This window comes from Chroicocephalus ridibundus, chromosome 4 (assembly GCF_963924245.1).
Source record: "Chroicocephalus ridibundus chromosome 4, bChrRid1.1, whole genome shotgun sequence".
Taxonomy (NCBI): Eukaryota; Metazoa; Chordata; class Aves; order Charadriiformes; family Laridae; genus Chroicocephalus; species Chroicocephalus ridibundus.
The window spans coordinates 64,551,905-64,575,401 of record NC_086287.1 but is presented as its reverse complement, the minus strand read 5'-3'; the positions used below and the strand labels follow the sequence as shown (position 1 = coordinate 64,575,401).

At 41.3% G+C, this 23,497-nt stretch overlaps 1 protein-coding gene across 4 annotated transcripts in view; it reads right to left on the bottom strand.

Annotated features, from left to right (window-relative positions):
* Window positions 1-18,417: 18,417 nt before the first annotated feature.
* The window catches only part of PPP2R5E (protein phosphatase 2 regulatory subunit B'epsilon), an 80,927-nt gene continuing 75,847 nt past the window's right edge, over window positions 18,418-23,497 (bottom strand). For all 4 annotated transcript variants that reach the window (XM_063333549.1, XM_063333551.1, XM_063333550.1 and 1 more), the window contains one exon: window positions 18,418-22,956. In XM_063333549.1, the coding sequence (XP_063189619.1) occupies window positions 22,857-22,956 (100 nt within the window). In that variant the 3' untranslated portion in view covers window positions 18,418-22,856. The remainder of the gene's footprint in view (window positions 22,957-23,497) is intronic.

Below are 23,497 nucleotides of genomic sequence, written 5' to 3'. Positions count from 1 at the left end.
GACTGGCCCTGAAATCATCATTACCTCCCCTAATCAACAAGCCCTGAGTAAACACCCTGAAGGGAGGCTTTTCAAATATTTGTGCAAACAAACCCCGGAATTTTTGTCAACCGCATAAGACCTTTTTTGACTTGATTGCTCTGTACAAGTAAGGGCAAGGGATGGGGGGAGGAGGGGTGAGTTTGCAAGACAAGCAAATGTTCTCTTGACGAGCCAGGCAGCTGTCACACAGGTAAGCACCACCGTGCAAAAGAAATTTGGAAATCGTGTCCATTGCCTTCGCCATGCAAACACTATTTTCAGCTATTCGTAGGAGAGAAAGAAGCCAAGAAGCCTTGGTACTGTGAACAACATGCTGGTCAGTGAGTTCATAAAAGACAAGCAGGTAAGAGAAGTCCAGACATAAGATCATGCAGTGACCTCGGGAAAGTCACCTCCCTTCCCTGCCACCAGCTCGTGGCCTGACAGCGATTTCCCAGCACTGGCTGCTCCAGTACCCAGGCGCACCCAGAAAAGGCACAGTAAGGGTTGGTGATTATGGACCCCTCGGGGTGCTGCTGATAAAGGTGGCCACAGCAATACAACCCAGCCCTGAGAACAGAAAACGCCAGAGAAAAGCTTGATTTAAATAAATCCCATCCTACAATATTTTAGAGAGAAAAAAACCCAACAAAACAAAACAGCATCTGCTGATGTCCAGAAAATGCATCTCTCATCGAATATGAAACAGTAATTACTGCAACTTTATAATTTACCTTACAAGTATCAAGTATATACTCCTGTTGGGTTGTATTCATGCCTTCTGTAGCATGACCTATGGAAACCAGCAAATAGTCACTGAGGAAATGTGATATTGCAGCATCCAGGACCAAACGAGGTATATTACACAGGTGCTCTCCCCTTTTCAGGGTGAATAACCCATGGTTCAGCACCCACATTTGGCTTTTTTCTTCCTACCATGTGGCCATGCTATTTCCCTGGTCAGTAATTTGCACTGGTTACATGCACACAAGCTGGCGTGTAAAAGGCTGGTTATTCACCCTCAAGATTTGTCTTTTCTGTCTAAATTAGGAAATGGCGATTGGAAGTGAAAGGGGGAAGCAAATCTTTTGTCCGCAGCCAAGCAAGATCTGCACGGTCACCTCAGGACATCTTGCATAACCAGGAGCCACCGTCCCCTCTTTAGAGATGACACACGGGCAGCAGAGCTTTACCTACGCTTACTGGAAGTGCTGGTGTCCGCACCATTGCAACTATCCTAACTTTCCCTTTCCTTTACCCTCCCCAGAGTTACTCCTCTTAACCATGTACTTCTAATGCAGCAGCAAAGGAGGTTCCTATCAGGACTCGGGCTTTATCAGCCATACAAACACTCTGCCCTAGAGGCTGTGGTCAGAGGGGATAAGCTTTGCCCGTCAAGATAGGGAGGCATCCAAGTGCCAGGCATTCTCCAGCCGTGAGACTCCAGCAGTGAGAGAAGTCCCTTCTTCCAAGCTCAGCCTCCAGGCCCATTCAAACACTTCCTGAAACACAGAAGAGCGGAAGGCGTTGAGTGCTATTGCCGTATTGTCGTCAGGGTATGGGAAACAACTGCTTCGGAAAATGAATTCACTTAACAGAAAACCAAAACAAAACACAACCAAACCTCAAAACAAAGGGGAAAAAAATAAAGATTTTTTTTTTTTTTTGGCAGGAGGAAGGGAAGAACAAAGAAGAAAGGAACAGAATTTTTACTAAAAATTTAAAACTGTCCTGAAGCTGGGAAAGAGGAGATATTTAAGATCATTCCCTATTCTTGCTCATTATTATTCACAGCCCTGTTCACCGTAAAGCAGATTCCATCTTCAAGTGAAGACCTGTCAGGTGGGATGATGAGTCTTCCTGTGGAGGTATTGTAATTGTCCCCACAGACATGATCACCAAACATCCTGGACACCTATTTCTCCTATTGAAACCAGCAGGGAAAAAAGCAGGAGAGGCAAAGCCAAATCAGATCACAGGGAGGTCAAGAGAAACTGTCAAAGTCTTGCCACTGATTTAAAAATATCAGCAACTTTCAAAAAAAAAAAAAAAAGCCAAAAACGAACAAAAAAAAACACAAACAAAAAAACCCTTTCTTTTTTGCTGTAATTTTCATTAACCAAAAAATAAAGCTAGAAAAGAAATCTCTAAAGGCTTTTAAAAAATGCATAGTTTAAAAAATCCTGACTTGCAGAGAAAGCAGGTAAACGTGAAAATGTTGGTCATAAATTCCCGTTGTTTGATTCTGGAAATATGCCAGCAAAACTCAGCCCAAGATTAGAGGCAGGTACAGGAAACACATGCCAGATGGCAGATCAACCAGCTTTGACAGAGCCCTCTTCTTCTATGGATTAGAAAAACAGGTGCTGGACTTTTGTTTTGTGTAACTCATTTCTGGATTCACTGACTTCAGCTAACCAAGATTGTGTTCTCTTGTCTCTATTTATACTGAATAACCTCATAAAGTAAAACGAAAGACAAATTGCAAACTGAACCCTCTCACTTATTTTCTCTTTTGAAAACGCTCTCTATTCATGGGACAGACACTGATTTCTGAAGGATTTTCACCATGTCTCATGAAAAGCATGAGCATCGGCTTTTTTCCAGGCAGAGTTTTGTTGGCTTATCATTTTGTGTTGGTTTTTTTTTTTTTTAATTTAAGTTAATTAATAAATATACCGCCACTTGGCCTTCGGTGTACATCAGAAATTTGAAAGCTGCACGTGTTTTCTTTCCATGGAGCTTTTGAATTTATTTCTAATAAAATGTGACATACAAATAAAACTTCAAAAGATGAATACGTCCACCCTTTACCTGCCTGTTCCCTTTTTCAGACACACAGGAAGAGACAGAAACAGATGGACCAGGGGAGCACAGCTCATGAGGATTGTGCATCCACTCACCCATTCCGTGTTCTGCGGCTTTTCCTCTGAATTCTGGACAGACAGAACAGACATCAGGTGTGGTGTTTGAGGTGTCAGGGTTATGAGCACTGGTAACTTATGGCCTCGTGTGCTCCTCAGCCAAGCTCAAGTGAACGTCACAGGCTTTGCGCCAGAGCTGCCCCAGGAGCCTGCTGCAGCCATCCACCATCTGTAACATGGGTGGTTATCAAGTACCTGTGGGCTTAATCCAGTCAATTCCCAGCAAATCATGAGAGGGCTTTGGACTTCTCAGCAAATCCTGAGAGCCCACCGTGGATTCCCAGTGACTCTGGTTGCTCTTGGCAGGACAGCACCCTTCCCAGGTGCGTTCTTGGGAGGTTTTGCCAGCAGGGAGGATACTTTGCTCCTGAACTGGCCCCTTACTGACCTGTCCTTGGCAGAGGTCCCAATACACAGGCCCTGCACTCCAAGAGGCTTTCTGAAAAACAAACTCTCTTTTTCAAAAGACCGCTGGGCTCTTAGCCTAAATCATGGGGGACTCCATACCTACAAGAGTCCTTGGACGTGCACAGGCTCTTCACTGCCTTCTGGATACAGCCTCATGCTGTCTTTCCCTCTCTCCTCGCCCATCCATGAGAAACAGAGCAATACCAGGTGCCGTTCACACAAACCTCCCAAATTAAAGTTATCCGGACAGATTATTAACATGAACACCCAAATTCTCAGCTATGCAGGGAATTTTTAATTCCATCCCTGTCCTTCAATGACAAGCCTCTCAACTTCAAACATGCCCTAAAGCATTTTTCCTAGTATTAAACATGTAAAAGGACTACTTATATTTCCATAGGTCTCAGGATATTCCAGGTACTGTGAGAAATCTGTCTGTATCCTAGTTAATTCACAACTCAGAGAGAGAAACAAATAGTGGGGGGAAGAAGGCGAGAGCTCGTACACAAGCGAAGCAATATTGACAATCGTTATGTCAGTATTCTGTGTAGCATCTGGAGTAGGTTAAAAAAAATCATCAGCACTATTTATAAAAAAAAAAAAAAAAAACCAACAACCAACCAAACAAAAAAACCCACCAGGCTTTCCAATGAAAAATTATTGCTTTTCATATTAGGTTCCAAACTTCTTGTTTCAGATTGAAAACGGATATTTTTTTCAAGCTAGCATTACAAAAACCTCTAGGTTTTACCTCAGATTTCTAGGTCTTTCTAGCAGAGGTAAAAATTCTCACAAAGTTTTGAGGAGGGATGAATAAAATGTTAAAAACAGTCATGTCAACTCAGTTCACCTGCTTCTCGCAGACATCAACGACATTGCTGAGTTTGGAGGAGGAACTGAAAAGCAGACTTTGTGGAAGTCTTACAAACACTTTTCTTGAGATGCCCTGCAAGAAATGGAAGAAAGTGTGGAGGGGAGAGGACCTCGGAGAGCTGAGGTAACATTCCTGGGCAAACAGAGATCGGCGGTGGAAGACCGTAGAAGTAGGCAAGGAGGTACAGTAAGGAATGGGGAGCTAATTCCTTACAAGTTTGAAGTGGATTGGTCATGAGAAGGGAGCCGAGATGTGCTATTTAATGAGACAGACCAAGGGAAATAACAAAGTTGAGTAGCTGCACATAGTGAGCAGTGCGGAGAACCACACAGGCAGCTGGCAGGCCAAGAAGACAAGACAGTGACTGGACAGGAGATATTTAACGTGCTGCCCACAAGAGAGGTCGGGAAAGGTGGCTGTAATTTCAGAAGTAACAGAGAAGGAGAAATGGATGAGGAAACAAGGTGGTCTGGGTTTACTGGCCAAGTTCATGGGAGCAGGCATCCAAGAGAGATTTGAATTCAGGTTAGAGCAGAGCGAGTTATAAAACTGTCAGGTAGGAGGTGAAGCTATGTATGCTAGCTGTAATTTGATTATCTCACTGAAAAAAATAGCACCAGAATCACCTTTCCCTGTACAAGCTAACATAAGACTTTATCTCAATAGGTTGCTTACTCTTTGCCGGTAGTTCCGAAAGAAAGATAACCTTTACATCCTGAAAACAGCATTACAAACAAGTACTTTACGATTCTTTAATCTATTCCCACAGCTGCTGTGTATTTGGCTTGGAGTGGTGCTTTCTGTCATTTGCTAAATTTCTAAAGAGTGTGAAGAATTGATTTGCAAAGGGACAGACAAAGTAGGTTTAACCTTGAGAGGGCATGGCTGATCTGTAAATTAAAATCAAAGGCAGCGAGTAAAGCTCATAGAAATGCTATGACAGAAATACTGCCAACTCCAAGCACAGAAAGCACAATGCGGCAATCGGGAAATGTAGTCTCTGTCGGTAATTAGATAAACGTGGACTCTCCCTACTAACAATGGGACACCACTCCTGGCTGAAGGTCTCTGGCATACAAAGCCACTCCTCCAGCTTTAAAAACTTTCATTTTGCTTCTTGAGCTTAACAGGACACAAACTGGCACCAGCTGCATGAGCTCTGGGATGAGAAGAACAAAGTCAGGAAAGAGGATTCGTCGAGGCTGCTGTGCAAGTAAATCACGCCACACTTTTAGCACTTAGGGGAATGGCCCATCTTACAAAAAAGACGGGGTACCTGCGTTACCAATGGCCCAGCGAGCAGACCTGCAAAATCTAGCCCAGGAGATCTGAATTGCTGTGCAATAGCGCCGCACTGACTGCAGCCATACCACAGCTGCGCCAGCACAGACACCGCCTTACCAGCGCTGCCGTTGCAAGGAAACTATCAAGCGCTATTTATCTCCTCTTGTGCCATCCAGACCTGGAAAATGAAGTCTGAGGGTGAGGCTTAACAGTAAGAAAAAACGCTAATCCACAGTTTGCTTGAGGCACGTCTAACCCGGTGAGATAACACTATTCAGCGGATAAAGGCCTGTAGCTATGATGGATTCAGTGCAGGAGAGACGTACTGAAGGCCCTACAGCTCCTAGAGGAGATGGAGCTTCTAAAAATTAGTAGTAAGCATCTCCAATATACAGGTATTGCACCGAAACCAAGGGAATTCAAATAAAGATAAATCCATAGCAGAACTGAAGGTTCAGTTCAGCTTCTTGATCATAAGCTGATTTTATACGATATGGGCAAACAGTCTGTATTATAGTTTGGATACATTTACTAAAATTCATGGTTTATGGGTTTATTATATATTATTAATTATATTATGTTATGTTTGTATAACATAATATAATATTATATTATGTTTAGTATATATTTATTATATTGTATTATATTATACTATATTATACTGTAGTATATAATATAACGTTATATTCTATTATGTTTATTATATATTATTATATTTATTAAATTCTGAGCAAAATATTATGGAAGAAAAACTCAGAAAGAAAAGTGTAAAGGAAAATCGGAAGGGAAGAATGTCTATGGTTAAGAAAAGGACAGCTTTCAACAAAATACACCCTGACCCAATGGCACAAGCATAGCCACAATTTAAAAAAAAAAAAAAAAAAAAAAGAAGGGAAAGAGCAGATTAGTTTGCCTGATATCTGTCCCAGTCTAAGTAGTGCAAATATTGATTCAGGAGTCATATTTTACAGTGCCAGTAAGTTGTATGTGGCAAAGATTTAAGAACTGCTTAAGGCAGATTTCTCAAAAACTAACAGCCAGGAAGAATTTACCTGCAACATTCTTGGGGACTTCCCCGAAGATTTATGAGCTGTCACATACACAGTGATGTCAGGAAAAAAGACAAGCACATGCCTGGAGTGGATGAGGAGGAAAGTAAAGGCGCAAACCCACGCTGTGGAACTCCTTAGTCGTGATCCTTAGGAAAGTAAGGTGACTCGTTTCTTAAGGCTACCAGAGCTTTGCTCTGGAAAGATGCATTTGTCAAGCACAGCTCCTAGTAATAAGGAATAGAACACCACTAATTAGGGGATAAGTGGATTGCTTTCCTTGGTTTGTCAATGCCAAATACATTATATGATCTGAGCTTGAAAAAAAAAAATATTTGGGGGAAAAAGTGTCAATTTAAGACCAAAAAATAAAAGTGGTCAAAACCAGGGCCTGAAAACAACAGCCACTACCTAAACTTAGAATTGACCATGGTTGATTAGCATGCCCTGAAATAATATAAAAATGGGTCTAATTAATGCCAAACTCATCCTCAAAACAGAGATGTGCAAACTTTCCAAGACAGCACAGACTTTTGCTTGGCATGAAGTTCTTGAGCAACTCCCCGGCTCCTGCCAAGTTTTGAGCCCTTCTGACATCTACAAGGCAAGGCAGTACGCGGTTGAGTGTGAAAATAAATGGCACCTTCTATGTGACAGCTTCCAAGATTAGCATTCCTCTCTGTTTAACACTTCACCCTGTTTCAGGAGAAACTCAACCAGGAAAACTGCCTGAGCAACACCTGCAGAACTAGGGCCAAGGGAAGCTACCCAAAGGGGCAAAGCAACCGTTGACATAAACAACCATTGATTTGTTGTTACAGTGCAGGGGAAAATAACATTAGCTGACATCAAATGATTTTTCACAAAAAGGGGTTACTCTATGACCACCGAGACGCGACATCTGTGCTCCTGCGGACATGCGTGTCAAAACTGACACGGGGGTTGGTGGCTGGTAGGGGATGCAACAGTACTGCAGCTTTCGCTCCGGAGGGCAGGGATATGGACATGAATCCACAATACTCGTAATACCTGGAAAACACTAAGCACTATCATTCTGCCAGATTTTGCTATAAACAGCCAAGGGAGTCGACAGAAATAAAAAGAGTTAAGGTGAATAGACTGATAGGCAATATGTTGGTTTTTTTTTTTTTTTTTTTTACAACCTGGACAGAAATGCTATAAGCAGCAGGAGAGTCAATACTTACTCTGAGATGATAGCACTGTGTTTCACTTTATATTTTTCAGGATCTGGAATGCAAGCTTTAAACACCGCAGCACTTTACTGTTGTGCTTTGGGTTTGCTTTTATCGAACCTGTACTAAATAACTGATGGTGTATATTGCACGCTACCGGCAATGTGTTTCTCAGTTTTCACAGCCGCTTTTGGAAGTGTGTATGCCTTTACACTGTCCTCAACTGCGGCCACGTTTTCTTGTTCATTAAACTGCTTATTTATGGCGATGATGCTGATCACGTTCAGACCAGTGTAATTCAACAATTCAAATCCAGTGGAGTTGGCTAGACATTGACGTGGGTGAGAACTGGGCTCTCTCATTGCACACCGGGTTAATCGCCTGGAGATCTGCTCTAAGTTCATTGTGACGCAAAAAAAGATTCTCCAATACGTATAGATGTTGTGTAAACTATATGTGAGTGACAATAGTCAATTTAACTCGAATCACATCTGCATTCCACAGCTTTCCTCTAATGGGCTTTTGAAAGGACATTTTAGGCTTTTATAACAGACTAGGGGGCAATGACATGGCTCCATTAATCCTCTCCTCTGGGCTCAGAAGTGGAAGGTGAAGCTGCTTAATCAAAACTACAGAAGTTCAAAGATTCATTATCTTAATTCATTAATTTCCCTCTTGTTCACGTCCAGCGCACTGGAAAAAAGGCACCTCATTTCAACATGCATCACCACCAGTGCTAATACTCCATTTCCAACATTGCCTTGGTGATGAGAGAAGTTTACAAATTAGACAAAGCTTGAAATGAAATCTCCTGAAACAAAGCTACCGTCCCTTCCTGTGAATCCTGTTAGAATAAACTCATAGAACTACTGAACTAATCAAAATCCAGCCAGGAAAACAAATACGACAAGAGTCCCAAACCCCAGAGAGGCACTTGGCCAAACCAAACCTCGGCACCGCATAGACCCAGACAGTAACAGGCAAGAAGTTTCAGCAGCAGACAGAACCAAATCTTCCAGCCTGAACTCTTTTTACCCTCTGGGGAAATGTGGATCTCAGTCAACACTTTGAATCCTCAGACTATTTCCAGTTTAAGTTCATCACCCTGTTCTCACTGATTTTAACAAGTTCCTTGTGAGTGCCGAGTCATCCCACATCACAGGACCAGGCAGGGCTCACGGAGACGCAAGGTCATAAAGAAAAATAGGTTCCAGCAGGCCTCTGAGAAACAAACTCTACAACCATACAGAGGCAGCTTAGGGGACCATAGCGTTGCCAGTTTGCCGTTGTCTGTCTTGGGTCACCAACTTGTCAGCAACTGAAGAATTACCATGGGAGGAAGACGAGAACAAGAGTTGACAAAGCTCCTCCTCTCACCTATGAGCACCACTGCCACGGCCACATCACTCTGTAACTGTCTCATTGCAATCACGCCCGTGTCCTTTCTGCAGGGGTCTCCGTAACACAGCTGGAGAGAGTGAAGCATGTTCTTTATAAAAGAACATGGAGGCCATGCTGAGAGCGCATATAGCACCCTTTTTTTTACAACTATCATAAACCAATCCTGAATATCATCTCTTACTCGCAGTCCTTCTCAAAATCACTCTTGTAAACCAAGCAAATAGCAAGCACGCTATTGCATAGCAAATTGTTCGTGCTGTCACACACACCCGTGAAATGCCAACTCCAGCACAGAACAAACAAATGCCCTGTCCATGGAAGTACGTAGGTCCCTACAGGGCTCTGAAACACAGCTCTGCCCCGGGGAGAAAAAGTTCTCTGCCATTGGGAACACATCACTCACTATAATTTATAACTGATTTAGAAATTCTGATATCACAGTAGCAACGATTTCATACTTGAGCGGAAAAGCTCAGGTCAGAGCCTGTATTCTTCTGCATACGGATTAATCAATAGAGATTAACTGAAAGAGTACCACAAATTTAATTTCATGGTGCTATTGCTACACACCTCTGCTTTTCTTCAAGCATGCTTTATATTCAGCCGTCTTTGTAAGCTATGTCTACTTTAATTAGATTAGGCAGATAAATCCTGATAAAAACAGAATGCTTTTGTCATTTAGAGACACTTTCGAACCAGAGATTAATTTATAAAGATCCGACGGTCTAACAAGACAAGTCTCATACTTCACAGGGTTTTATACTGTATTTGATTCTGACGATGTCTGCTGTATCCTCTTATGCTCAAAGGTCAAATATGTAAATCATGGCCCAGTATAATAATTTCTTGCTTTGCTGGCAGCTGGCATGTGGCAAACAGACACTGAAATCCTGCTGTTTAAATCCTCGATCAGCCATTTAAGTTGAAACCCAGCGGCGAAATGACTGAAAGGTATGTTTTCACAGTAGCGTGCCAAACTGTACCCCAGGGATTCCTACTCAACTTGAAATACTAAAAAACTCTGAACCCTTTTGGTATGTAAAGAATACATACAGATGTTGCTTTATAAGGAAAACACATTACAAATGACTCACAGATTAAGCTGGAAAGACAATAAAATATTGGGTTTGACCCTAAGTATAAGGCTAGAAAATTAAAGTCAAGGTTTGCCTCTTTAATTAATGTCAGCGACGACTGCACAAAGGGATCAGACGTCCTGCGAGCTCCAATTGTTCGGAACTGAATTTCTGAACCCATGGCCCTTTAGCATCACTCTACAGCAACACACACTATAGGCTAAATTTTCAAGAGTTCAGCAATGGCCAAACCTCCACTGACACTGAAAAGGGAAAACTATGTGGCCTATACTCCTTTTGCCCCACAGAGCTTGGCCCCAGGGTGCCGAAAAGGCACAGGCACTAGCACAATCGCAAGGGCCACAGTCCAACAGTTACCAATTTTCCTGCTTTGGGTGATATTCTCTGCACAGCACGGAGAACTGTTGTGGAACTAGCAATGTGTCTCCGTGACAATGACAGCTTCTGTACATCACAGTTTTACAGTCTTTTTCAACTGAGAAAGCCCCCTCAGTCTCCCTGCCTGACCCAAGGGCAACTCTGGAATCAGAAGGATTCTTCATGTCACAAGAATGAGGGAACTTCAAACCATGGTTCAAGGAACCCTGTTTTGGGGTTTGGTTTTATCATCATCATCGTCAAGGGGTTTTTATCACTGAAGCCATTGGGCACTGAACCTTCATACATGCCTAAAGAATGCTCGTGGCATTTCATCCAGAGATGGTTTTATTCAGAATCTCTCTTTTGCCAAACTTGTTTGGCACATGGAAGTAGGAAATGACTGGAGGCACTAAACAGCGCTCCCTGCTCCTTCTGTTACCCTGTCTTCAGCCCCAAAGAAAAGGACCCCAACTTCTCTAACCCCTACACAGAGGCCAGCTTAAAGGAGACAAAAATCTATGGAGATGGGGGAAGGACAGGTAACTTCTTAGGGTGCTCTTCCCTCCAAATTCCTGTTATATGGCATGACATTTCATTAGGGCGACTGCTGGGGAGATGTCAGATGCACTAACCTCGCACCGGCGAAGTGCTCATCCATAGCCGTGTCCAACCACCAGAACAGCACAGGCAGTCAGAGCAAGAGATCCAGACTCAGCCTTTGACTACCTGGCTCCGACAACCCTACCCTGATACACTGGGATGACTGGAGTTCAGCATTTTCCTGGACGTAGACAGATTTGATATGTTCAAAAATTACTCATTTCCATAATTTCTTAAACATCTGATCACCCCTGAAGGAAGACAAATGTTGGAACTAATTTTGCCTGGTCTTCCTTTTCACCTTATCGTAGCACTCCCAATTACAAAACTTCATTCCAAACCCGCGTTTTTCCCCAGCGTCCCTTCTCCTCTGCAGGTGTGGGTCAGAGCAGCACACTTCGCGCAAGCTGCCTTCTTCCATGGCCTCCCACTTCCATTACAGGGTGCCAAACTGGACAGTACACACCTTGCTTCTGGCATCATACTGATGTTTACTGCGGCTGATACAAAATACCTCTCCTGCACGCACTTCGTATTCTCCAGACAAAGAAAGTGAAGGTACACTGCTTAATTTCCATTTTTTTCTCACCTCAGAGACTAGGTAAGCAGTCTTTTCGCAAGAAAGCATTTTTTAGGTAAGTAATAATAATGGAGAGTCTCAGAGAAGAAAAAACAGTATCTTAGTAACACTGGTCATGAAATGACAACTGCACCACAAAAGGGTAATTCCCTGCCCTTGAAAGCAAAAGAATTCCTTTCAATTTCCCCAGTAGCAGAATATCTTTTTGCAAACAATGGTGCCCTGTTCATAACCAAATTCTTTTGTACGCAGACATTGCGTCTAGACGGCCTTAGGAAAACTGTCTCTACTTAACATCAAGGGGTTGGGATTTATTCTATGTTCTTAAATGCTTAACTGTATGCTCACGTACTGTTCACAAATAATGCAGCATAAAGGTATGCAATTTTTCCGTAAAGCTGATGGGTGAATCATCGTAGGACAGGCAGGAAGCAAATTGGGATCCTACATTCTCTCTGAATCTTATATCCATAAAAGCTTGCTCGAGGTCATCCAGCTAATACACACACAATAATAGATTATATTAATAGGGTAAATTTACTGCAGGAAGAGGAAATGAGTGCACATCACTCCTGTTAGTACTGACCAATTTCCCATATAGACACGGCAGATTTCTCCAATCTCCTCACAGATCTCTATTTTACTTTTGGTGACAGCAACAGGACTTCCATCATTGACTCTAGCAGGAAGAGAATTAAGTCCTGCAGTTTATAGAAGAGATGTACTTAATCTGTCTCCTCATGTTTCCGTACTTAGAAAAGGGAAGATCTCCATCATTCAAGCAAGTATGAGTGAGCCCAAGGTACAAAAAATAATTTTTATTTTTTTTTTTAAACTTAACCACGCATAAGAAAAATGTGGTTTTTGTTTTTGAGATTAAAATAGAATCCTCTCCTGCACAAGGCCAAATTCTGCCCTGAACCAACACACGCCTTTTTTCTACACATGCTCCTCTCTAAGTATCTGATTGATTTGGGGTCATCACTGACTCACTGTGTCCGGGTCTTTCACGCCCTCGTGTTAGCAGAGAAGAGGATGTCTGTCTTCTAGAGGAGCCAGGTGAGAGGCACGACTTGACCTGCCAGGGGATCCCACAGAAGGGTGGCTGAGGAGGGCATGAGCTCTAGAGGGCATGAGGAGCAGGCTCAAACAAAACAACGGGAGCCTACACGAGCTCCAGGTTGGAGGTGTGTAGTTTTGGGCTGCAGTGGATTTGGCAATAAGGAGTAAGGGTTGCCTCTTCAGGGAGAGGGAATAGTTTAGGCCGGGATGAAAGATGGTCTCTGGTAAGAGGAAGAAAAGGAAAACTGAGTGAGAGAGAGCACGTGCCAAGTTGGGGCAAGGAGGGATCAGGAGGTGTCCAGTCAGTGAGATGCTCAGGGAAATGGTGTGGGATTGACAACCTAAGGATAAGGGAGCCCCGGGGGAGTGGGTGAGGGTTACCCCACGGCCCTCTCTCCCCAGGACCCAGGGCGGGGAGGAACCACGCAACAGGGCAGGTATCCTGCCTGCATCGCTCACAATCCCATCCCACCAGCACAGGGATGCTGCAAACCCTTCTCCTCCCACCTCCTCTCCACCTGCCCAGTCCTCGTTTTGTAGGCAAAACGCTAACCACCCCAACTCGGCAAAAGACACGTTTCCAGACAGTAAGACTTGCTTGGAAAACATATTAGCATGAATAAAGTGATGAGGATAACGGATGAGGATGACAGAATGCGAACACACGGAAAACAATTCAAGGTTACAGTAAAGGAAAATACATTTCAAAGCTGTGTTTTGGGGACTTCAACCACTGCCAACTCAGGCAGCACAGATGGAGAAAAGCCAGTATGGAAGTAAGGTCACACAGTTTTAACTGGCTGCTAGTATTTTCATAGCAAGCTTAAAATCACTGCTCCTAAGCCTTACCTGTATTTTGCTCATCCTGGGTACTATTGTAAGGGAAATGCTCCCCTTTCATCTGATTTTTCTGTTGCTGTTGTTCTTTCCAATAAAGCACTGAGATATAATACTTTTCCCAGTTCTGCCCTGCAACTATCCTTCCGTAATGAATGAAGGCTAGTCAGTCATCCCATGAAATCAAGCTTATGCGGAAAGGACAACGTAAGCATTGGAAATGGAGTTGTTATTTATTACTGCAGGATCTGGATTTCATGCTCATGCTCCCTGCTGCAATAACGATACAACCGTAACAGGATATTCTACGTCAGTGACTAATTGAAGCCCAATCAAAAGAAAATACCAGTATGACATTAAATGGCTTATTTATAGGTTCTGTTTTCCTAGACAATGAATCCAAGCATTTACATTTAATTATTAGATTTCAAATCCCAATAATAGGTTGGATTTTGTTTCATTAAGTTATATGCTGTATATGTTTCACTGCCAACGGTTTGAAACTGGTTTGGTAATTTAGAATAGGAAAAGAGAAAGCAGTTTAATGATGGTGGATTCAGCAGGGATATAAATTATGCTTGATTTAAAGGGGAAAAAAAAAAAAAAAGAGGGGTGTGGGTGTCTCTATGGCCTAATTAATTTAGTGAATCTCTTTTCCTAGGCACTGAATTAATAAACTAAAGAGTAGAATCTCAACATACCTGATACCTGCTGCAAGATGGTGCACTCCTGCACGCGAATGCTAGGGCCCCTTCTTGCTTTGGTCAAGCCTGAAGCACTTGATATAACCCCCGGGGCTGCTGTTGGAATAGCACTTCTCATAATCCAGGCAAGGAACCTACTATCCCTTTACGGTAAAGTTTCCGAAGGAAATAAATTCTGTGTTATCATGTCACGTGTACGTGACTGCTGTCAGTTCTCCTCTCTGCTGCTTCTGTCCTGCAAGCTGTACCTATGAAGCCGTACAGGAGAGACACGGGAATCCAAGCGTCGGTAGTTGCGCTGCTCCTGGAACTGCTTGATCTCTGTTGCTGAAGTGCGTTTGGACTGCACAGAAAGGTACTAACGCACACTCGCTGAGACAAAAATGGATGAAAATTCAGAGAAAAAAGAAACTGAAAAAGTTGAACGTTGATGGACTAAAATGCCGTGGGACAAGCAGCCACCTCCGCTCTCCTGAGTTTTTACAAAAACCTGCAAACCAGCAAGAATTCTTGCACGTGCTTGGCCTGTATAAACAGTACTAGCAAAAGAATCAAAACGGCTTACACAACCTGCGAGGATCTGATCTTTGCAGATATTGATCACAGATACCCCTAAATTAAGGCGATACATCTCTAGGAGCTTTGGGGGACAACTGGGAGCCGATTTCCATGCATAGGGGACGGCATGATGGAGAAGGACTGAAGGTTGTGCCGTAAGGGACTTATATGGACCTTCTCTGGAAGCAGTGCTCTTGAAAGCAGCTCCTTTTTTCTCTCATTTGGCTTCTGTGTTGCACATATTCAACTTTACTATCATCAGAATTAGCTCTAGAGTAAGAGAAAATAGAAATAGGTTGAGGGAGAGGAAAAAAAAAATCATTCCTTGGGTGATCTTAAGTTAGGGTGTCAAATCAAAGCCCTTGTCTCCTATATCTTTAGCTGTTCTGTGGCATTTATTGCTGAAGCATTTCTAAATTTCTAAATACTGGAACAAATTTATAGATTTCAACATTTTCAAAGTACTTTACCAACAAAGTCTGAATAACCAAGTACAGAGCAAAGGCATTTGAAGCAGGGGAGGGGTCTTTAATGATTCACATCGGAAATTCTAGGGGGGTTTAACAGATTGAAGATCATTATGGAAATAGAATTGCATCTGAAAAAAAGCTTCAACACAGTCTCTGCTAAAGCAGAGTTACATTGCGAGGCGCAGGGAGAACAAGGCTCCACAAGACCTCTCAAAAAAATCCCAGCTAACCATAGGGAGAGGCATTTGCTTGGATAAAGCTAAAATGCCCACTGGCCCATCATCACCAATCCTGTCCTCCTTATGAGAATTTTGAATACGACAACAAATTTTGCTTAGATTTCGTCCATTGCAAGCCTTCATGCTTGTGTTCGCAGGGCCGTGTTGCAGGAGGCTGGCATCACTCAGCAGCGCGAGGAGAAGGGGGGGTGGCGTTGGGGCACCACACGCAGGAGGAAGTATCTTTTCCTTTGCATCCCTGAGAGCAATTTTTGTCTGGCCAGAACTGATGTTTGACATCTAGTGCATAATCACTAACCACGACAATTACTGTCTGATGAGAGCCACGGACAGCGAATAGTGATAATATCCCTTTGTGTTTGTGAAATAGTCTGTGGACTAATAAACTAATTACCAGTGTCTGAATTCCACATTTCCTTGCTCCAGAAATCAAGTGTGTGTTTTGCCAAGTTTCAGTTTGCTCTGAGGTCTGTCAACGGCAGACTTTAGCCCACTGCCTCCAAGATGCCTGAAATGAAGATTTTATAATGCAGATGCCCGTCTTGGTCTGAGATAGCGGAGTACACAGTGATTTTCTACTTACACACATAATCTGCATAGCCAAAGTCATCTCTGGAAAACCATGGGAATCATCACATAGTCACAGAGACAACAGATGAACATAAGTAGTCCTACTCAGTATATTTCGCAGAATTGATATTAGAAGATACCCGAAACTGAGCCGGACTGTTCGATCGGTTTACTTACACAGCTAAACCACACCTGCTTCACCAGGAGGGGAAGATTCAGAACTGACCCAAGCCTGCTCAATTCAAAAAAGGTGAGCAGGTAACCTCTGCCGTTTCTCGCTGGAGGTCTGCACGCGTCCGTGTACAAACGCAAAGTCTTTCCTTCCTTGCTGTCAGGGCAATTACACGCGAGGTTCCTCTGCTCGGGCTGGCAGGCACCACCTCAGTGCGACACGCCACCAGCCGGATGCTCCTCCAATACTGCTCTCGGGTTGCTGCTTTCTCTGTCGGTCAAGTTCAGAGGCTTTGTGCACAATCAAACCCTTGTCCCAGCTGCTGAAATAGTAAGAATTTTGAAAACAAGATTCAGAAGCGATATAGAATAACTTAACTGTGTTTTCCCTTTCACACTCTCTTTTTGGAAGACCTTCCTTCCCAGATTCAGGGATAATACAAGTTCCCGGACATTTTCAAGGGCGTATCACAGGTACGAGCCTCTGTCCAGGAACGCAAAATAGGTATTTCTTTACATGTACCACAAGCTTTTCCTTCTGAGTGATCCCTAACTTCTCATACCTTCAGCGTGAGAAGGTGGGGGGGAATGAAGGGGGAGAGTGGGGGGGAACAACCAACCAGAAAAATAGTCAAAAGTTTCAGTGTAACGTTTTTCATGTGATGGAGACTTCCAGAAAAGCCTGCAGTCACTACTCACCGTGAGTTAGTGCAATTCCTTTCCAGGTATTTACTAACAAATTCAGGATATTCACTTCGGCTTCAGCATTTAATCTTTAAAACCACAGATAGCTCTGAATTCGTAATGCAAGACCTTCTATCAGTTTCCACTTTAACACCCGAGCTGTTGCTTTACTGTACATTAAAGCGATCGTTGAATACAGACTTGGGAACGGCCTTTACCTGCACACAAAACTGCTTTTGTAGGCCACAGACTTGTGACCTGGGGACCAAACTCAACGTCAGATACACAAGGCGCTCTGCTATTACACGAGAAACCAAAACATTCCTGAGAAGGAAAGAGAAGAGATGAAAAATTAAGAAAGCAATTATTGCTACAAGAACTAGGAAGCTAATTTAATTTTTTTAATTCCACTCCTTTAAATGTTGTTTTCTAACTTGCAAGTACCGAATACAAATCCTACCCTGAAGGCCAACTTTCTGCGCGTTCTTTTTTTTAACTTCTTTGGAAAATACTTGCCCAGCAATAAGAAGTAAATAGACATGAGGTTTGAAGTGATCTGAATATTATCTTACAAGTATTTGAAGAGATTTGTGCTAATGAGCTCTTCTAACAAAAGCACACAAGATCCAAAATGCTGAAAATTCAATTTGGAAAAAAATCAGAATGGAAAGAATTTTTAAGAATTAGGTTACTGGAATAATTCACACGGGAAACAGTCATTTTAAAATCGGTAGATGCTTAATGCATCTTGCCTACAGTTTTGTTGCAGCAGCTGTATCTGCTGCGCTTCTGCCAAAGCCGTTCATCAGCACTGCCCCTTACCAGGCTCTACCTGCGGGTCTCTCCAGAGCGTGGTTCCCCCGTACGCAACCATCTTAAGCCTTTGTCCTCGCTTCCCAACCGCAAGGCAGAGTAACGCGAGGACTGAAACAGCAGGACGATGCTACGAAAAGAACACGTTCCCTCACCAGCTGCAAAGTGTAGGCGTCAAAGGGTTTGTAAGGAACATCGTGCGGATGGAATGCCTCTTTTCCGCATCCACTGCTCTTTCCCTCCCTCACAGGCGTGGCTGTGCGCAGCACGAGGACGCTCACCATCACGAGAGGGCATTTCAAAAAATATAAACTCAAGGAAAACTGAGCATTTACTACTACATTACTGTCAGAAACTTACTTACATTACCACCTCATTGTTCGGGTGTTTTTTTTCTTAGCCAAGTATCCTTACACTTAATACAGGCAAATGGGTATCTGACCACTGGAAGTTCACTGTTGAAAAGGTACGTGAGGTTTAGACGGGAGGAGGTGGAAAAAAAAGCCAAGCACCTGGAAAACACTTCATTGCTTCTTTATTTAGATGCACCCACAGTACAGAGCCTCTTGAGCATGTGCAAAAGAGGAGGATTACACATTTATAGCTGGGAGCACCATTGAGTTCGAGTTTCTTTGATACCATTTTTAAGAAAGTAAACTATTTCCAAAGAATGACATTTAAATTCAAGAGCTTAAGACCTGCTTGTACTTCACCCAGAGGTGGAAGGTATTTTCCTTTTATTATTACTTCGATGTAGAGTAGAAGACATTTTCACAGTCTGGTTGGACCAGTCTATATATTTTCATATGCACCTTTTAATATATATAAAAAAATGTTTCATTTTTCCCCCCTACCCACAGATAGTTAAATGCTTCTAAGTTTAAAAACAGTAATGGACCAGAGCATTCCTATGGGGAAAAATGAACTTTTGCTGCCCTCTCCTGCTTAAACAATGAAATGCTAAAATATTAAGATCTATGAATCTAATGCTAACCTTGAAACAAAAAGCATGACAGGTCATTCGCTATACTACAATCAAAAATAGGACAACAACAAGAAATGTATCGGTACTATTTATATTTGAAAACTCCTCATCGTTACATGAGGTTATGAATACAACATATTTACAGTAAGTGATCCAAATAACAAAAACTTGTATTAAGAGAGGTCATGATAAAAAGCGTGTGCTTCTGTGGATGGGAAGCAACACTTGGATAAAAGTTTTCAATCAAAATTAGTTCCATTCCGTTTCAAGATAACGTTTCATAGACTTCAAAACGAAAAACTGGGCTATACAAAATCTGCCGCACGTATCCACTAGAAAAACTAACCGCTGGCTCGCTACAGAGCTGCTGAGGGAAACAGGTGAGCCAAAATAAAAAAGCCACATGTAAATAAGAACATTCTTCAATCTTGCGCATTGTCACCTTTGTCTTGTTTCACGGCAGCTGCTTTAGGACGATGTTGTTACACAATTAAGAGAAGAGGCCATCTCTGTTTTCCAAGACAGAACTAAAAGCAAATTACTTCGGTTTTATCTGGGGGGAGAAGAATCTAGCGTATCCCCCTCCACACAAACAATAAAGAGGTTTTTAAAGCTCCTAATGTATTTTCCTTTCCATAGTGAGAGAGCCTAAGGCTGTACTTAGGCACGTATAATGTAAGTACAGCTGCTGCATTTCTTACGCAAGCAATTCTTGGCTCTAACACCCTCAATTTTTCCATATATAGGAGGAGATAAAAAAAATAAATTAAGTCCTTTTATTTATGCTAACAAAACCAAGATTGAATTTACTGTAACCCTGCTAGTGAATGCTCCAATGGCATTAGAATACTTTCATTTAAAGCATTCCAACCTTTGGAAGAGAGACAAAAAACACTCAAAAGCAATGAAAGGAAAACAATAAGGGAGACTTGCAAGATGAAGAAAGCAATGTGTGCTCAATTTAAAGTATATGAGAGGAACTTTACTTTTACAGTTGTTGTATCCCCATGACCTGATGCAATGCCCGAGTACTGAAAACGCAGCTCATTCCTTTTACCAGAGAGCACTCAATCCTTTCTCCTGAAACCAATATGGTACAGGACACGAGCGACCACCCAACAACTGCTGGACGAGCAGTTAATAAAAACACTTACACAAATAAAGGTAGTTTCTGGAACTCAAGAAGCAAACGAAAGCGTAATTAAATAGACGCACTGATCACACTTGGGCCCATACGCTGCTGCCTTCTTTGCCTACAACTCCAATGGACAGCAATGGGAGCTCTGCAGAGTGGCAGGACATCACTTTTGGATTGTGGCAAACAGTGGATCCCGGGGGTACGGTCGTATCATTGTGGCAAGTGCTTCTTCACATACATCGCACAGTGCAACCTAGTGTCGTATCAGCCTTTTAGAGTCAAGTGACTAATATCACATCGTCTCGTTCACTTTAAAGAAACATTCCTTCTCGGAAGTGATAAATCATCTATAAACTTTAGATACTCCCCACTATCCCCACATCAGAGGTAACATCAGAGGTAACAAAATATTGCAACCCATCAGGTTCTCATCAGTTTTGTATGATCAATACCAGAATGTCATGTCAAAACCAAAAACACTTATGAACAAACAACACTCACCTAAACTCTAAGTACAGGACAAGGTGCTTTTTCTAATTTCACATTGTTGTGTTTTACTCAACCAGGTGGAAAACATCAATCTCTTTTCCTCCTTTCTATCTCAGTTTTTCACAATTGAACATAGTCTTTGAGCATGAGTTTAAGTCCACCCTCTTGTAAAGCATGATAATTTCACAAAGAAATCACACTAGCAAATATTTTTTTGGTAACAGAAATAAAAGACTGTCAAAATCAATGGGCTAAGGGACATGATTTGTTATAAATTTATTTAATCTTCAGTATTTCAGCTTGCACCTTTGCTTCAGCACTTTAAAATAAAATGTTTCAACTATGACAGTAACTGCCTAATTTACATTGCGTCCCAGTCAGTGTTCTTTAAAAGAAGCTCATATTAATCCCATTAAACCATGTCGTGTTTGGTGTTGCATATGACTAGTTCCACTTTTTTTTTTCCAGAATTAACAGTGTCAAGTTTCTACAAAATCATTGCGTTTACAACATTGGTGTGCGCAGACCCAGGAGTACAAACCGTGACCTGATAATCCTGAAACAGTCAGTAGTCTAGGAGGGAATTCTTTTTTACCTCTTTTCCATGCCTGAAAACAAGAAAACTTCAAATCCTACTGTATATTTAAATGGCAGGAAGAAAAATATACAAGCTTGTATTTATACTGTATTTCTATCAATGGCAACAGGTCATAAACTCATGTTTGCAACTATCACAAAGACTCATGAACACCAATTCAGTTTTATACTGTAAATACTGCTGGATTGATGGTTTAGGATTATCAATTCACTGTTGTCATATGTCTATAACAGTTCAAAAGCATCCTGGAGAAAAATCCTGAAACATACCTTTCGGTATATAATAATGCAACTGCATTAGCTAAATATATACTGTACATAAGTCTTATCAGCATTTTACCCACCAAAGATGTAAGATTCCACTTTCAAATACAAAGCAGATAGCCAATAATGTATACTTATAATACAGCCCTCCTCTTGTTTTTTGTTTTTTTTTTCTTTTGTTTTAAACAATTTGGTCACAATGCACCTTTGATATAAAAGCATTTTAAACTTTATTATTAATACTCAGAACATTAGGATTTCCAGAATTTTTTTCAGTAGCATTTGTAGAACCACTTTTGGTAACAAATACAGTAGTTAGGAATGAGCATCCAGATGAGAATGCAGAAGTAAATTATCCAGAATCCTTTCCAGCTAAGACCACAGGGCTGGTACTGTGATGAGTAATAGTACTAGAATCACAAAACCACTATAGTATGTTTCTTGGAGGCTACATCCTCTTTTGCTGGAACACTTTATAAATACATATTAAAAAGTAAGGCAACAACTCCAAACAGTCCAAACTGCTATCTCAACTCAATTTCCAATTAGATCCTTGACCACTGGGGATCAATTTCATGCTTGCACTGTTTAGCGTTTGTCTTTATTCTTTCAAAATGGTCCAATAAAAACATACTGTAATAATGTAGCAATTAGTATTTCTAAAACAACTCCAGTATATGTGTCCAATGCCATATTACTAATACTGGTTAGGTACTGAAGTCCAGGATGTTACCACTGCTCATTTTTGAAGGATTGTGGACGTTAATTTGGATTTGCAGTAAATAGGTGCATGAATCCAAAGCTCCCTTTCCTACTATGTTTATCACCTACTTGTTTTTTAACTCCTAATGTTCAAATTAAAGGAAGCACCAGAGACAGCCTGGTACTAAAAAAAATGCTCACACCAGTAAACAAAACTTTTATTCAGGACCTATGTTTCTCACGATCCTGATCTGAATGGACATTCAACTTATGAAGATGTGCAAAAGGAAAAGAAGTCAAATTACAGTAAAGTTATCCAGAGAAGGAGGATGTTACACAAACTCATAAGGAAATGACAGTCTTTTTTCTCTTTTACTATAAATACACTTAACAGTTTAGCAGAAAGACAAGCTAAATTTTAAGATTGTTCACATTTGAAAGTTGTATTATACTCTCTGCTAACGATAAATAAGGAACAGGTCCTGACAATGGAATTTGACATCGCAATTTTCATCAACAGATCTTTGAAGACTGGTTTTTAAAGAAGGGTTAAAACAATGCTTATGTTTGCAAAGTTCTGAGAAGTCCATCTGCTGTCCAAACTTTGGATTAAAGTCCTTATTTTTTTCCTTTACTTAGAGACAGGTATATACAGTGCTGTTGTAATAATGAAACAAATGTGAAATCTACTGTAAAGTTGCACAATACAGAAAACTGTTGCTCCATCTTCTACTACATAAATGTGTGACTCCACAGGTTAATAATGCTGTTTTGTTTTTTTGTTAAGTTGGAATTATTCCATCACGTCTAAGACCTCTCTTTAATTCCAAATCCTCCAGTTTTTTCCACAGTTCTTCACGTTCTTTCTCTTTCTTCTTCTCACTGACAGATGAAATAAAACAAAGAGTTAGCAGGAGACAAGACTGTAGAATATTTATGTTAAAAAATACATAGTTGACATTAATTAGCAAGGCTAATTTTCTTGAACACAACTGCAATTTTACTAACATACATTTCACTTTCCTTTCTTGGGGTTTTTTTTTGGTTTGTTTGTTTTTTGTTTGTTTGTTTTGTTTTTTGTTTGTTTGTTTTTGTTTTTTTTTTTTTTTGTTTTTTTAATGCCTTTCATTACCTCCATAAATATCACTAAACAAAGCAGTGGGAAAAGAACATAAAACGCAAGCTGAACCAAGTCACAGTGTTCACAGACACTAATTTGTAATACAAAAGAGAAAAAGGCCACAGACTTTTATTATGGAACAAACCTATCATGATTATAAAAATTAACATTTGATGACTAACTTGCATTTAATTATTATCAAGTTTATTTATTTAAGCAAAGCATTTTTTAATCTTATAAATAACAGTCACTTATTAAAACAAGCACTCCCTTATCCTTTTAGAATGACTGTTCTTACTTATA